Raw genomic sequence first — 15649 nt, 5'->3', positions numbered from 1 at the left:
CATGCATCTGTTTTTTTATTGAGGGCAGGATGAGAAATAATTAAATCCATCCAAATGTGAGGTTATCCACTTTGGTAGCAAAAACAGGAAGGCAGATTACTATCTAAATGACGTCAAGTTGGGAAAAGGGGAAGTACAACGGGATCTGGGGGTCCTTGTACATCAGTCTATGTAAGTAAGCATGCAGGTACAGTAGGCAGTGAAGAAAGCTAATGGCATGTTGGCCTTTATAACAAGAGGAATCGAATTTGGAGCAAAGAGGTCCTTCCGCAGTTGTACAGAGCCCTAGTGAGACCATACCTGGAGTATTGTGTGCAGTTATGGTCCCCTAATTTGAGGAAGGACATTCTTGCTATTGAGGGAGTGCAGCGTAGATTTACAAGGTTAATTCCCGGGATGGCGGGACTGTCATATGCTGAGAGAATGGAGCAGCTGGGCTTGTACACTCTGGAGTTTAGAAGGATGAGAGGGTATCTCATGGAAACATATAAGATTGTTAAGGGCTTGGACACACTAGAAGCAGGAAACATGTTCCCAATGTTGGGGGAGTCCAGAACCAGGGGCCACAGTTTAAGAATAAGGAGTAAGCCATTTAGAACGGAGACGAGGAAACACTTTTTCTCACAGAGAGTGGTGAGTCTGTGGAATTCCCTGCCTCAGAGGGCGGTGGAGGCAGGTTCTCTGGATGCTTTCAAGTGAGAGCTAGATAGGGCTCTTAAAAATAGCGGAGTCAGGGGATATGGGGAGAAGGCAGGAACGGCGTACTGATTGGGGATGATCAGCCATGATCACATTGAATGGCGGTGCTGGCTCGAAGGGCCAAATAACCTACTCCTGCACCTAATGTGTATTGTCTGTTGTTTAAAGATTCAAACCAAGTTTTGGAGACACTATAACTCACATCATAGCCTGATCACTGGAGAAGTAGATCTGTATAATTTTGATAAAATGTGCTCAGATGCACCTTTGGTAAAATTATAAGCTTTGAGTTCACATAGCTTCCACTAATCATTTTTTCTTTTTCCTTCTAGACCGCTCCTTAACAAAATCCATTATTGAAAGGATATTACTGAATGGAAATGCAATGAACTCTGAGGTGATGCACATTTTTTGCCCAACATAAATTTTGCATTAATTCTATCCAAGGCAAAAGTGTATTATATAGGCTTAATTATTTACCATAATTACAATTATCATGCAATGTTGCTCAGCATATACTGTATTACACGTTACACATATTGGTTGACTGGAGCTTTGACATATCCTAACATTGTCAGAAAGCTTCAAATTGAAAGTTTAAAATAAATTGCGCGTTAAAGGCAAAAAAATAGCTTCAAGGATGAGTTGGAAGTAGAGTAGACAAAAATGTTGGAGAAACTGCTGGTGAGGCAGCATCTATGGAGCGAAGGAAATAGGCAACGTTTCGGGTCGATACCCTTCTTCAGACTGATGTAAGGGGGGGGGAAGACGAAAGGAAGAGGCGGACACAGTGGGCTGTGAGAGAGCTGGGAAGGGGAGGGGAAGGATGGAGAAAGCAAGGACTACCTGAAATTGGAGAAGTCAATGTTCATACCACGGGTGTAAACTACCCAAGCAAAATATGAGGTGCTTCTCCTCCAATTTGCGGTGGGACTCACTCTGGCCAAGGAGGAGGCTCAGGATAGAAAGGTCAGATTCGGAATGGGAGGGGGAGTTGAAGTGCTGAGCCACCGGGAGATTCGGTTGATTAATGCAAACTGTGCGGAGGTGTTGGGCGAAGTGATCGCCAAGCCTGCACCTGGTCTCACTGATGTAGAGCAGTTGACACCTAGAGCAGCGGATGCAATAGATGAGGTTGGAGGAGTTGCAGGTGAACCCCTGCCTCACCTGGAAAGACTGCTTGGGTCTTTGGAAGGAGTCAAGGGGGGAGGTAAAGCGACAAGTGTAGTATTTCCTGCGGTTGCAAGGGAAAGTACCAGGGGAGAGGGTAGTTTGGGTGGGAAGGGATGAATTGACCAGGGAGTTACGGAGGGAGCAGTCTCTGACGAAAGGGGAGGAGATTAGAAGATGTGGCCAGTGGTGGGATCCCGTTGGAGGTGGCGAAAATGTCGGAGAATTATCTGTTGTATGTGACGGTTGGTAGGGTGGAAGGTGAGGACAAGGGTGACTCTGCCCCTGTTACGAGTGTGGGGATGGGGAGTGAGAGCGGAGCGATGGGATACAGAAGAGACCCTGGTGAGAGCCTTATCTATAGTCGAAGAGGGGAACCCCCATTCCCTAAAGAATGAGGACATCTCCGATGCCCTGTTTTGGAACACCTCATCCTGGGTGCAGATGCGGCGTAAACGGAGGCTTAGTTAAATAGTAATAGCAAAACATGCATATTCTTTATAAAAAATATTAATGGAAGAAACACATTTTGTTTGGGGGAAGGGAGAGACAATGGTGATCATTTAACCCAGTGCTTCTTAAACTGGTGAATGGTTCACCCAAGGGCGAATTAAATTAATTTGGGGTGAATGAAACTAGAGGGGTGAATGAAGGTTGAATGACTTCATTTATTCAGATATTTATATATTTTTTACTATACTTTAAAAAGGCATTGCCATTAAAGTAGTTTTAATGGCAGTGGAGCTGAAAATTTCTCTCTACCTATGGTTTTACCTATTGATCAGCCATGATCATATTAAATGGCGGTGCAGGCTCGAAGGGCCGAATGGCCTACTCCTGCACCTAATTTCTATGTTTCTATCTACCTATGGTTTTACATATTTTTAGGATGTTCAAAAAGTTGAATAAAATAACCACTTAAGAAATGAGTTAATTTGTGTTTTATACTCATGTGACAAAATAAATTATATATAAAATTATACTCAAGGGAGAATAATATGAAAATTACCAAAAAACATAAGAAAATTTGGTCGAGTGCGAATTAAATTATGTGATAAAGACTCAAGCAGAGCTGCCAAGTAGTACGGATTTTCCGTATTTTGTATGAAAATGCGATAAGAATACGGATGTACGGATTTGCTTTGTAAAATACGTATTTTTAAACATGGGCCAAATGGCCTACTCCTGCACCTATTGTTTATTGTCTATTGACTTCCTGTTTCATCTTGTTGCTTAAAAAATGCAAGGATATAAAAGGTCATACTGTAACTCTAAAAATGGTAGCAGGTTAAATCTATTAGTATTTTAAATTTCAATACCTGGATGATTATTTTTGTAAGCTTTGATCTGCCTGTCCCGCTCCAGGTTTAAACAGCGCTGTCAGTTTAGCGCGTGGGAATTTAAACGGACAGCGCTATGGTTTCTAATTATAGCGCTACCTGCTGGAGCGCTATTGCCTTTACACATAGCGCTATGGGCTTTACATATAGCGCTATGGCCACAACGCTATGGGTCACGGACTGTTCGGGGAGGGAGAAGGAGAGGGAGTGAGAAGGAGGGAGGGAACAAAAGAAGGAGGGAGAAAAAAAGGAAGGAAAGGAAGGAAGAGAGGGAGGGAAAGAGGGAGGGAGAGAGAGAGGGAGGGAGGGCGAGAGGGAGGGAAAGAGATGAAGGAGGGAGAGAGAGCGAGGGAGGGAGAGGGAGGCTTCCAAAATGGCTTCTACATCATCATCTGGTGCTAAAAGCAGGAAGCATCCGTTCAAACAGAAGTACACAAAAAGATGGCAATAAATGCACTGTCAAGTAAGATATGTAGAACACATGTCAATTGGTAGCAAAGTTATGCATTGTACTCTTACATGGGCATGACCGCACATAAAAAACATTTTTTTCAGCAAATTGGCAGCACTTAAAAATACTGATTTCTTCAGCAAAATACAGATCTTCAGGTACTAGAATACTGAAATGCTCTGACAAAATTTGGCAGTTCTGCTCAAGGGTGAATGACACTAGTTTAAGAACTGATTTAACCACTGAAAGGTGGAAAATGGATGAAAATGTAAATTGATTTTTAGTACAGCAAATGGCACTTTGGGGCATTCACTTCTAAGGGAGTTGATGGAAATGTTTGGATGATGAAGCAAACAATTGAGGGTATGGAGACAAGAGCCTTTAAACACATCAGAAGAAAGAAGGCACAAGTATAAAGTCATGAATTTTCAATCATCTTTTTTTTAACAACATACTATGATTGAAAAAACTGTTTTTAATCCAAAAGAATGGATTCTGTTGCCTTATTGCTTCTGATTTTGCACTTGGAATTTTTTAATATGGCTCACTAGAAGCCCAGTACACACAAAGTTAAGAATTTGTAATAATATTTTTCTGTATTTAAAAATGTTGCTTAAAAGTGTTGCATTGATTAGTTTAATTTTAATGTCCAAATATGTGAATAATTGGTTACAAACATATTTTTGTGGAATGAAATAAAATATAACAAAAAATCAAGTGTGGCTGAGGCCCACTATATAACAGAAATCTCAGGACAGGCTCAATGGGGTAGATTATTGCTATCTGATGAACATCAGAAAAAAAAGCGTACGCAATCTTACTAGTTACGCATTCCTGGATTCTAATTAATCTTTTGAAAGTGATGCAGACATCAAAGCAAGTTAATATATTCAGAGGAAATCTCTTCAAGGGGCACTTCGGGCCATTGAGAGAATTATGTAAAAGAAAAGTTTTCTATGAAAATCTAGATCTTCCTAGCTTCCTCTTCATGGGCAAATATTTGCTGCTCATTGAAGTTAGGATCCTAAATGCATTTCTCGTTGTGTCCCACTAAAACCACTGTTCTTCAAAACCACTGGGCATACTGTATATGTGCTTGTGTAAGAAAGAACTGCAGATGCTGGTATAAATCGAAGGTAGACACAAAATGCCGGAGTAATTCTGCGAGTGAGGCAGCATCTCTGGAAAGAAGGAATGGGCGAGACCCTTCTTCAGACTGATGTCAGGAGAGCGGGCGGGACAAAGATAGAATGTAGGCGAAGACAGGAAGACTAGTGGGAGAACTGGGATGGGGAAGGGGATGGAGAAAGAAAGCAAGGGCTATCTGAACTTAGAGAAGTCAATGTTCATACCGCTGGGGTGTAAACTACCCAAGCGAAATGTGAGGTGTTCATCCAATTTGCGCTGAAACGTCGCCCATTCCTTCTCTCCAGAGATGCTGCCTCACCTGCTGCGTTACTCCAACATTTTGTGTCTACCTTCTGTATATGTGCTTGTCCCACAAGTAAAATCTGGCAGTGATGCTGGGGTCTGGATTCATAGAACTTTGCAGCCTATTTTGCCTACACCAGTTCTTTGAAATAGTTATTTGAAATTATGATTGAAATGTAAAAACTGCAAAGCTGGAAATCTGAAATAAAAAAACAAAAGAGAAAATACTGCCAATCCTCTACTGGCCAAACAGCATATGTGGAGAGAGAAATGTTTTGGGTCGATGACTATCTATCAGAATGTTGAGATCACATGCTGACACTATAGACAACATAGGTTTCAGAGGTGGCGGTAAAGATATGCAGGGCTTGCATAAGTGAATTAGTGGCAATCTGTTATAGGATTAGTGAAATTATAATGACAATTTGTACCCATCTGTACGGAACCCTGTGCCACACATTGGTAAGTTCATGCCAGGCTGTATTGTGCTCCTGACTTTTCAGTGACCGATTTGTACCCACTGTATTATATCCCAGTGTTGTACAATGACAAGTATCACCTCGTCTGAGTAACATTAGCAAATTTGCAGATGACACAAAGCTGGGTGGCGGTGTGAACTGTGAGGAGGATGCTATGAGGATGCAGGGTGACTTGGACAGGTTCGGTGAGTGGGCAGATGCATGGCAGATGCAGTTTAACGTGGATAAATTTGAGGTTATCCACTTTGGTGGCAAAAGCAGGAAGGCAGATAATTATCTGAATGGTGTCAAGTTGGGAAAATGGGAAGTACAATGAGATCTGGGGGTCCTTGCATCAATTCACTGGAAGTAAGCATGTATTACTGACCCAAAATTGGAAACAGGTGTTTAAAGAGACTGATACCAACAAAGCGTATGAAACATTCCTGATAATATTTAAATCATTATATGATGAACACTGTCCTTTGAAACAACACAACAAGAAGCAAAAATATATAGATAGGCCATGGATGACAAAAGGACTACAAAATGCATGCAAAAAAAAGTATATCTTGTATAAAGAATTCATAAAATTCAGAACTATAGAAGCAGAAAGTAAATACAAAAGATACAAAAACAAATTGACTAGTATTATGAGGATATGTAAGAAAGATTATTATAATAAAATATTAAACGATAATAAAAATAATATCAAGGGCATTTGGAATGTGTTAAATAATATTATCAGGAATGGATCAATGAATATAAACTACCCTCAGTATTTTGAAGACAATGATACAACTGTAAGCGATATGAATGATGTGATTAATGGGTTTAACAAATTTTTTTGTAAGTGTGGGACCAAAACTGGCAGAAGAAATCGATAATCCACAGTCAGAAGAAGGAGAGGGGAAGGTTGTGGATTTGTTAGACAGCAACCCAAACTCAATGTTTTTGAAAGCAGCTGATGAAAAGGAGATTATTGACATTGTTAGTAATTGTAAGAATAAAAGGTCTACAGACTGGAATGACATTGATATGGCTTTAATCAAGGTAGTCATTGGTGTAATTGTAAAACCCTTAACTTATATTTGCAATTTATCTTTCAAAACTGGTGTATTTCCATGTAAAATGAAAACTGCCAAAGTCATCCCACTATACAAAGCTGGAGACAGAAATCAATTTACAAATTACAGGCCGGTGTCGTTACTCTCTCAGTTCTCAAAAATATTAGAAAAACTGTATGTAAGTAGATTAGATAACTTTATCGAGAAGCACGAATTGCTAGTTGATAGTCAATATGGATTCAGGTCAAACAGATCGACATCCATGGCATTAATGGAGTTAATTGAAGACATTACCAGTTCTATAGATAACAAGAAATATGCAGTGGGTGTATTTATAGATTTGAAAAAAGCATTCGATACAATTGATCATCATTTGCTAATCAAAAAACTGGAAAAGTATGGAATCAGAGGGGTTGGACTACAGTGGATGAGAAGTTACATAAGTAAAATACATCAGTTTCAGATTCAGATTGATTCAGATTCAATTTTAAATTGGGTACAGTACAGAGACAACGAAATGCATTTAGCATCTCCCTTGAAAAGCGACATAGCAAACGATTTGAATAAAAAAAAAAATAGTGTCGGGGGGGGGGGGGGGGGGGGGGGGGGGGGGTGTGGTGTGGAGGCAGTCACCGGGGTACGTTGTTTGTGGCCCCGGAAAGAAGCTGTTCCTTGACCTGCTGGTTCGGCAATGGAGAGACCTGTAGCGCCTCCCGGATGGTAGGAGGGTAAACAATCCATGGTTGTGGTGAGAGCAGTCCTTGGCGATGCTGAGCGCCCTCCGCAGACAGCGCTTGCTTTGGACAGACTCAATGGAGGGGAGCGTGGAACCGGTGATGCGTTGGGCAATTTTCACCACCCTCTGCAATGCCTTCCGATCGGAGACAGAGCAGTTGCCATACCATACTATGATGCAGTTGGTAAGGATGCTCTCGATGGTTTGCGGTAGAAGTTCACCAGGATCTTTTGGACCTTCTTCAGTCTCCTCAGGAAGAAGAGACGCTGATGAGCCTTCTTGATCAGAGTAGAGGTATTGTGGGTCCAAGAGAGGTCATCGGAGATGTTGACTCCCAGGAACCTGAAGCTAGAAACACGTTCCACCTCCGTCCCGTTAATGTGGATGGGGGTGTGCGTGCCGCCTCTGAACTTCCTGAAGTCTACAATGAGCTCCTTGGTCTTCTTGGAGTTAAGGGCCAGGTGGTTGTCAGCGCACCATGCTGCGAAGTGCTGGACCTCCTCCCTGTAGGCCAGCTCATCGTTGTTGCTGATGAGGCCAATCACCGTTGTATCATCTGCATACTTGATGATGGTGTTAGTACCATGTACAGGTGTGCAGTCATAGGTGAAGAGGGAGTAGAGGAGGGGGCTCAGCACACAGCCCTGAGGAACGGGCGGTGTTCAGGGTGAGGGTTGAAGAGGGTGTGCTTGTCTAACCTCACAACTGGGGTCTGCTGGTTAAAGTCCCCAGTTAGAGGGAGGGGTCGATGCCCAGGTTACCGAGTTTGGTGATCAGTTTTGATGGAAAATGGTGTGAATGCTGACTGTAATAGATGAACAGCATTCTTACATAAGTGTCTCTGTTGTCGAGGTGGGAGAGGGCGGAGTGAAGTGCCGTTGAGATGGCATCCTCCGTCCTCCTGTTCTTGCGGTAGGCAAACTGATAGGGATCCAGTGTGGGGGGTAGGCAGCTTTTGAGGTGTGCCAGGACCAGCCTCTCGAAGCACTTGGTGATGATGGGGGTAAGTGCAACTGGGCGGAAGTCGTTGAGGCTTGCCGCAGTGGAGTGTTTTGGCACTGGCACGATGGAGGTGGATTTAAGGCAAGTGGGGACAACTGCTTGGGCAAGTGACAGGTTGAAGATGTCAGTCCAGACGTCTGTCAGCTGCGCAGCACAGGCCCTGAGCACGCGCCCGGGGATGTCGTCAGGGCCAGCAGCCTTACGTGCATTAGTCCTACTCAGTGCCACGTACACGTCGTAGGGGGTGAGTGTGAGGGGTTGGTGATCGGCAGGTAGCACAGCCTTGATGGCTGTCTCTAGATTGTAAGTGCGATTGTTTGTGCAAATAGGGGACTGCAAAAATTACTGTAGAAATAACTTGTGGAGTCCCACAGGGGTCGGTTTTGGGCCCCAAATTATTTATTTTGTATATTAATGATATATGTAGGGTGTCAAACCTCTTGAAATTTGTGTTATTTGCAGATGACACTAATATTTTCTGTGATGGAGACAATTTGCAGCAGCTTTTGGAGGTGGTCACAGCAGAAATGAGTAAACTAAAAACATGGTTTGATTTGAATAAATTATCATTAAATTTAAACAAAACTAAACTTATGCTGTTTGGAAAACGCAAAATAAATACACAAGTAAAAGTAATGATAAATAATGTTGAAATAGAAAGAGTGTATGAAAATAAATTTCTGGGTGTGATGCTTGATCACAAAATCTGCTGGAAACCCCATATAAAACATGTGAGAGCAAAAGTAGCACGGAGTATTGGAGTGATGGGGAAAGCAAGGCATGTTTTGAATGAGAGAGCACTGTATATTCTGTACAGCTCACTTGTGTTACCGTATTTAAATTACTGTGTGGAAGTATGGGGCAACACCTACAAAACCACCTTACAATCACTAAGCACATTACAAAAAAGAGCTATTCGTATAGTAAACAATGTAGGATATCATGAACACACCAATATATTGTATTTAAAATTACACACCTTAAAGATTAAGGATCTGGTAGAATTTAAGACTGCACAAATAATTTATAAAGCAAAAAATAAACTGCTACCTGTAAACATACTAAAACTGTTCAAAGACGGGTGGTTATAACTTTAGAGGGGAACTAAACTTGAAACAACATTATGCTCGGACCAATTTAAAAAGTATGTGTATTTCCATTTGTGGGGTGGTTTTGTGGAATGGTCTTGATGAAACGATTAAACAAAGTATGAATATAATGCAATTTAAAAAATGTACAAAAGATATATCTTTGAAAAGTACAGTAATGAGGAAGGAGAATGTAAATCTCACAGATGTTAATGGTGCTTGTTCGTTTTGTTCTTTTCTTTTTTTGTTCTTTTTTTCTTAATAGCTTAATTGGAGTAGTTTTATTTGAATTGTCTGTTTAGTTTATTTTATTGAATTTTGCATTTTTTAATGATGAAGAATGGGGGTAGGACTTGACAAGCATAGGCTTCTTCCTATCCCTTTTCGAACGAGTCTAATGTGTATTATGTTGAAATTGGCTTTTGATTTTTTAATTTATGTATGTACATATATGTTATGTATATGTGTATGTGTGTGTATGTGTATATGTATGTATGTATATATGTACATGTATATGTATGTATGTGTGTATGTATTTATGTATATATATATGTATATATATAATTTTACTTTTATTTATTCATTTTCATTCTTTCTTTTCTTCTTTTTTTTAATCGTTCGAAATAAAGATATCATTCATTCAATCATTCATTCATTCAGTCATTCATTCATTCATCATTCATCATGCATCATTCATTCATTCATTCATCCATTCATACATTCATTCATCATTCATTCATTCAGGTACAGCAGGCAGTGAAGAAAGCAAATAGCATGTTGGCTTTGATAACAAGAGGAGTTCAGTATAGGAGCAAAGAGGTCCCTCTGCAGTTGTACAGGGCCCTAGTGAGACCACACCTGGAGTATTGTGTGCAGTTTTGGTCTCCAAATTTGAGGAAGGACATTCTTGCTATTGAGGGAGTGCAAACTAGGTTCACTGCGATTAATTCATGGGATGGCGAGACTGTCATATGTTGATAGAATGGAGTAGCTGGACTTGTATACTCTGGAATTTAGAACGATGAGAGGGGATTTTATTGAAACAGAAAGATTATTAAGGGTTTGGTCATGCTAGAGGCAGGAAACATGTTCCCAATGTTGGAGGAGTTCAGAACAAGGGGCCACAGTTTAAGAACAAGGGGTAAGCCATTTTGAACGTAGAGGTAAAACTTTTTCACACTGAGGATTGTGAATCTGTGGAATTCTCTGCCTCAGAAGGCAGCACAGTCAGTAGTTGTTCAGTGTCTGAAACTTTTTTCACCCAGCTAGTTGTGAATCTGTGGAATTCTCTGCCTCAGAAGGCAGTGGAGGCCAATTCTCTGGATGCTTTCACGAGAGAGTTAGATAGAGCTCTTAAAGATAGTGGAGTCAGGGGATATGGGGAGAAGGCAGAATGGGGTACTGATTGTGGATGATCAGCCATGATCACAGTGAATGGCGGTGCTGACTCGAAGTGCCAAATGGCCTACTCCTGCACCTATTGTCTATTATCTATTATCTATTAGCACTTGGTACCAAATGAGTAGAAATGTTCATCAAAGAAACTGGTCACTGCTTACAATATTTTCCAACAAATGGCAGAAAGTGAAGCAAACATCTGTAATCTTGCACTAAACTATGGTCAACCACCAGCTGTGCTAGTTGACTTAAAACACATACATTTCTCTCCAATTTTGACCGCTTGGCCATTTTCTGTTTTAATTGCTTCACCATTAATGGCTTTGCTTTAAGCTTCCAAAGTTTAAAGTTTTGTAATTTCTTTGAAAATTTCTTTATGCATTAAGATTCTATTTAAAATCAACCTCTTTAACCAAACTTTAGGTTATCTGCCCATTTAGCAGGATGGCCGTATATTGTTAAAACCCCTGTGAAATTCCAGGGGATATTTTGCTGTAATAAAGGTGCTGTGTTTTGTTTGTGTTCACTTTCCTTGTTGAAGTTTCCAGAATATTTTCAACTGAAAACCTTGTTTCAAACAAATATTCTGCCAACTATTTGGGGAAAAGACAGATAATTTTCTCTTGGTGGAACATTTTTATTTTCCTGCTTTGACAGTTAACCTTTTGCAGTTTTTCCAGAACTATAATGAAGGAAATAGTTAGGGAATAGTGGAAGTGAATTCCATACAAATGTTTTTTCCTCCAATATATAAATGTAGACATTTTCATTCGTGTAAATCCTTAACTTCACTTTACACTTGCAATTTCTTCCAATTGCAAATGAGGAGCAGAGTTGCAGGACTGGATAAGTTGCATAGATAGGGAAGTGTAGGGCAGTGGTGAATTTAAATATTAGGATGAGAACTTTCATTTGGTATAACCATGAAACAAGTGAGAAGGGCCTAGCGTAGCAAATGTTTAATAAATAAAAGTTAATACTTTCTGAACAGTTGTATTTTCAAATGGATGGTTGAATTTGTCCACCTGCATGGAATGAAACTATGACTGTCTTGCACATATTAATTTCATCATTAATGTTACTTTGTCTTATCTTTTGAAAACCCTAGTACAAATGGCTGACTCTGACATCCTCCAGAGAACCTTCCAAACAAAAGCAAAGAAGGAAAACTCTAATGCTGGGGCATGGTTTGAAAGGAAAAGCTACTATTCGTATAGGTAATTATTTTTATGTCCCAACAAATATAAAGGTGATTTGGGGATTTTAATAATCAAATGTTAAAAATTAGTGTGTTTATCAGGTGACTGTAGTGTTGTTAGATGTTAAACTTGTCAATTCACATTTATAATGCCATGCGAAAATTGCTCCACATATGTTTATTACGAAATGGTCTGTTTCACAAAAGAAAAGAAAAAAAACTTTTTTTACTCGCTTTGTGTTCAGAAATGCTTGCTTCTCCACTGTTTAAATTTGCAAAATTAACTCTAACCTCAGGAAAACTGTTGGAAAGCCGATATAAATGTCAGAAATAGGAATGCTTGGGGATTAATTTAACGAAAACTTGAAAAATGACCAACTATTGTAGGAAATCATATATGATTAGTGACACCTTTGAAAAGTACAGTGTTGCCTCCTGTCCTAATGTATATATTCTTCCAATTGCAAATGAGGAGCAGAGTTGCAGGACTGGACAGGACTCTAAATATCACTAATTTCTTCTCTCCGGAGATGCTGCCTGTCCCGCTGAGTTACTCCAGCATTCTGTGTCTACCTTCGGAGAGATCAAATTAGGTTTAGGTTTATTCTTGTTACATATACTGAGATATAGTGAAAAGCTTTATTTTGCATGCTAGCCAAACAGATCAGATATATCATACATAGATTAAAACAGTTCAAATTCAAGTACAGTAGAGAACAAAGCATCTACTGCTCTCCTAGAGTACATATAGTACATATATACAAAGGGGAAAATAAAACAAATCAGGAATGTCTAAATATATAACCATATAACAATTACAGCATGGAAACAGGCCATCTCGGCCCTACAACTCCGTGCCGAACAATTATTTTCCCCTAGTCCCATCTACCTGCACCCAGACCATAACCCTCCTTTCCTTTCCCATTCATATACCTATCCAATTTATTTTTAAATGATAAAATCGAACCTGCCTCCACCACTTCCACTGGAAGCTCATTCCACACAGCTACCACTCTCTGAGTAAAGAAGTTCCCCCTAAACTTCTGTCCCTTCATTCTGAAGTCATGTCCTCTTGTTTGAATCTTCCCTACTCTCAATGGGAAAAACTTGTCAACGTCAACTCTGTCTATCCCTCTCATCATTTTAAAGACCTCTATCAAGTCCCCCCTTAACCTTCTGCGCTCCAGAGAATAAAGACCTAACTTATTCAACCTTTCTCTGTAACTTAGTTGCTGAAACCCAGGCAACATTCTAGTAAATCTCCTCTGTACTCTCTCTATTTTGTTGACATCCTTCCTATAATTGGGTGACCAAAATTGTACACCATACTCCAAAATTGGTCTCACCAATGCCTTGTACAATTTTAACATTACATCCCAACTTCTATACTCAATGCTCTGATTTATAAAGGCTAGCATACCAAAAGCTTTCTTTAGCACCCTATCTACATGAGATTCCACCTTCAGGGAACTATGCACAGTTATTCCTAGATCCCTCTGTTCAACTGCATTCCTCAATTCGCTACCATTTACCATGTATGTCCTATTTTGATTTGTCCTGCCAAGATGTAGCACCTCACACTTATCAGCATTAAACTCCATCTGCCATCTTTCAGCCCATCCTTCCAAATGGCCTAAATCTCTCTGTAGACTTTGGAAATCTACTTTATTATCCACAACACCACCTATCTTAGTATCACCTGCATACTTACTAATCCAATTTACCACACCTTCATCCAGATCATTGATGTACATGACAAACAACAGTGGACCCAACACAGATCCCTGAGGCACCCCACTAGTCACCTGCCTCCAACCTGACAAACAGCCATCCACCATTACTCTCTGGCGTCTCCCATTCAGCCACTGTTGAATCCATCTTGCTACTCCTGCATTTATACCCAACAATTGAACCTTCTTAACCAACCTTCCATGAGGAACCTTGTCAAATGCCTTACTAAAGTCCATATAGACAACATCCACTGCTTTACCCTCATCAATTTCCCTAGTAACCTCTTCAAAAAATTCAAGAAGATTTGTCAAACATGACCTTCCAGGCATAAATCCATGTTGACTGTTCCAAATCAGACCCTGTTTATCCAGATGCTTATATATATTATCTCTAAGTATCTTTTCCATTAATTTGCTCACCACTGAAGTCAAACTAACAGGTCTATAATTGCTAGGTTTACTCTTAGAACCCTTTTTAAACAATGGAACAACATGCGCAGTACGCCAATCCTCGGGCACTATTCCCATTTCTAATGACATTTGAAATATTTCTGTCATAGCCCCTGCTATTTCTAAGCTAACTTCCCTCAATGTCCTAGGGAATATCCTGTCAGGACCTGGAGACTTATCCACTTTTATATTTTTCAAAAGTGTCAGTACTTTTTCTTTGAATCTCATAGTATCCATAGCTACTCTACTTGTTTCCCTTACCTCACATAATTCAATATCCTTCTCCTTGGTGAATACTGAAGAAAAGAAATTGTTCAATATCTCCCCCATCTCTTTTGGCTCTGCAGATAGCTGTCCACTCTGTCTCTCTAATGGACCAATTTTATCCCTCGTTATCCTTTTGCTATTAATATAGCTGTAGAAAACCTTTGGATTTACTTTCACCTTACTTGCCAAAGCAATCTCATATCTTCTAGCTTTTCTAATTTCTTTCTTAAGATTCTTTTTACATTCTTTATATTCAAGCACCTCATTCACTTCATGCTGCCTATAATTATTGTAGATCTCTCTCTTTTTCCGAACCAAGTGTCCAATTTCCCTTGAAAACCAGGGCTCTTTCCAATTTTTACTATTTCCTTTCAACCGAACAGGGACATAAAGATTCTGTACTCTTAAAATTTCCCCTTTAAATGTCCTCCATTTCTCTTCTACATCCTTCCCATAAAACAAAATGTCCCAATTCACTCCTTTTAAATCATTTCGCATCTCATCAAAGTCAGCCTTTCTCCAATCAAAAATCTCAACCCTAGGCCCAGTTCTGACCCTCTCCATAATTATATTGAAACTAATGGTATTGTGATCACTGGACCCGAAGTGCTGCCCAACGCATACCTCCGTCACCTGACCTGTCTCATTTCCGAACAGGAAGTCCAGCACCACCCCTTCTCTAGTAGGTACCTCTATGTATTGCTGCAAAAAACTATCCTGCACACATTTTACAAACTCCAAACCATCCAGCCCATTTACAGAATGTGTTTCCCAGTCTATGTGTGGAAAATTGAAATCTCCCACAATCACTACCTTGTGCTTACTACTAATATCTGCTATCTCCTTACATATTTGCTCTTCCAATTCTCGCTCCACATTTGGCAGTCTATAATACACCCCTATAAGTGTTGCTACACCTTTCCCACGTCTCAGTTCCACCCAAACAGCCTCCCCAGACGAGCCCTCCAATCTATCCTGCCAAAGCACTGCTGTAATATCTTCCCTGATAAGCAATGCAACACCTCCACCTCTTGCCCCTCCAATTCTATCACACCTGAAGCAACGAAATCCTGGAATATTTAGTTTCCAATCACAGTCCTCCTGCAACCATGTTTCACTGATCGCCACAACATCATACTCCCAGGTGTCAATCCAGACTCTAAG

General features: G+C 40.2%; 1 protein-coding gene across 3 annotated transcripts in view; it reads left to right on the top strand.

The window, feature by feature from the left end:
* cep78 (centrosomal protein 78) overlaps positions 1-15649 on the top strand; it is a 134841-nt gene that overhangs the window by 79831 nt on the left and 39361 nt on the right. For all 3 annotated transcript variants that reach the window (XM_055633027.1, XM_055633028.1, XM_055633029.1), the window contains 2 exons: positions 1032-1096; positions 11949-12057. In XM_055633027.1, coding sequence (XP_055489002.1) covers positions 1032-1096; positions 11949-12057 — 174 coding nt within the window. The remainder of the gene's footprint in view (positions 1-1031; positions 1097-11948; positions 12058-15649) is intronic.

The sequence above is a fragment of the Leucoraja erinacea genome, chromosome 3, assembly GCF_028641065.1.
Source record: "Leucoraja erinacea ecotype New England chromosome 3, Leri_hhj_1, whole genome shotgun sequence".
Lineage (NCBI taxonomy): Eukaryota > Metazoa > Chordata > Chondrichthyes > Rajiformes > Rajidae > Leucoraja > Leucoraja erinaceus.
The sequence above is the reverse complement of the archived record's forward strand: the minus strand, read 5'-3'. Positions and strand labels throughout refer to the sequence as shown.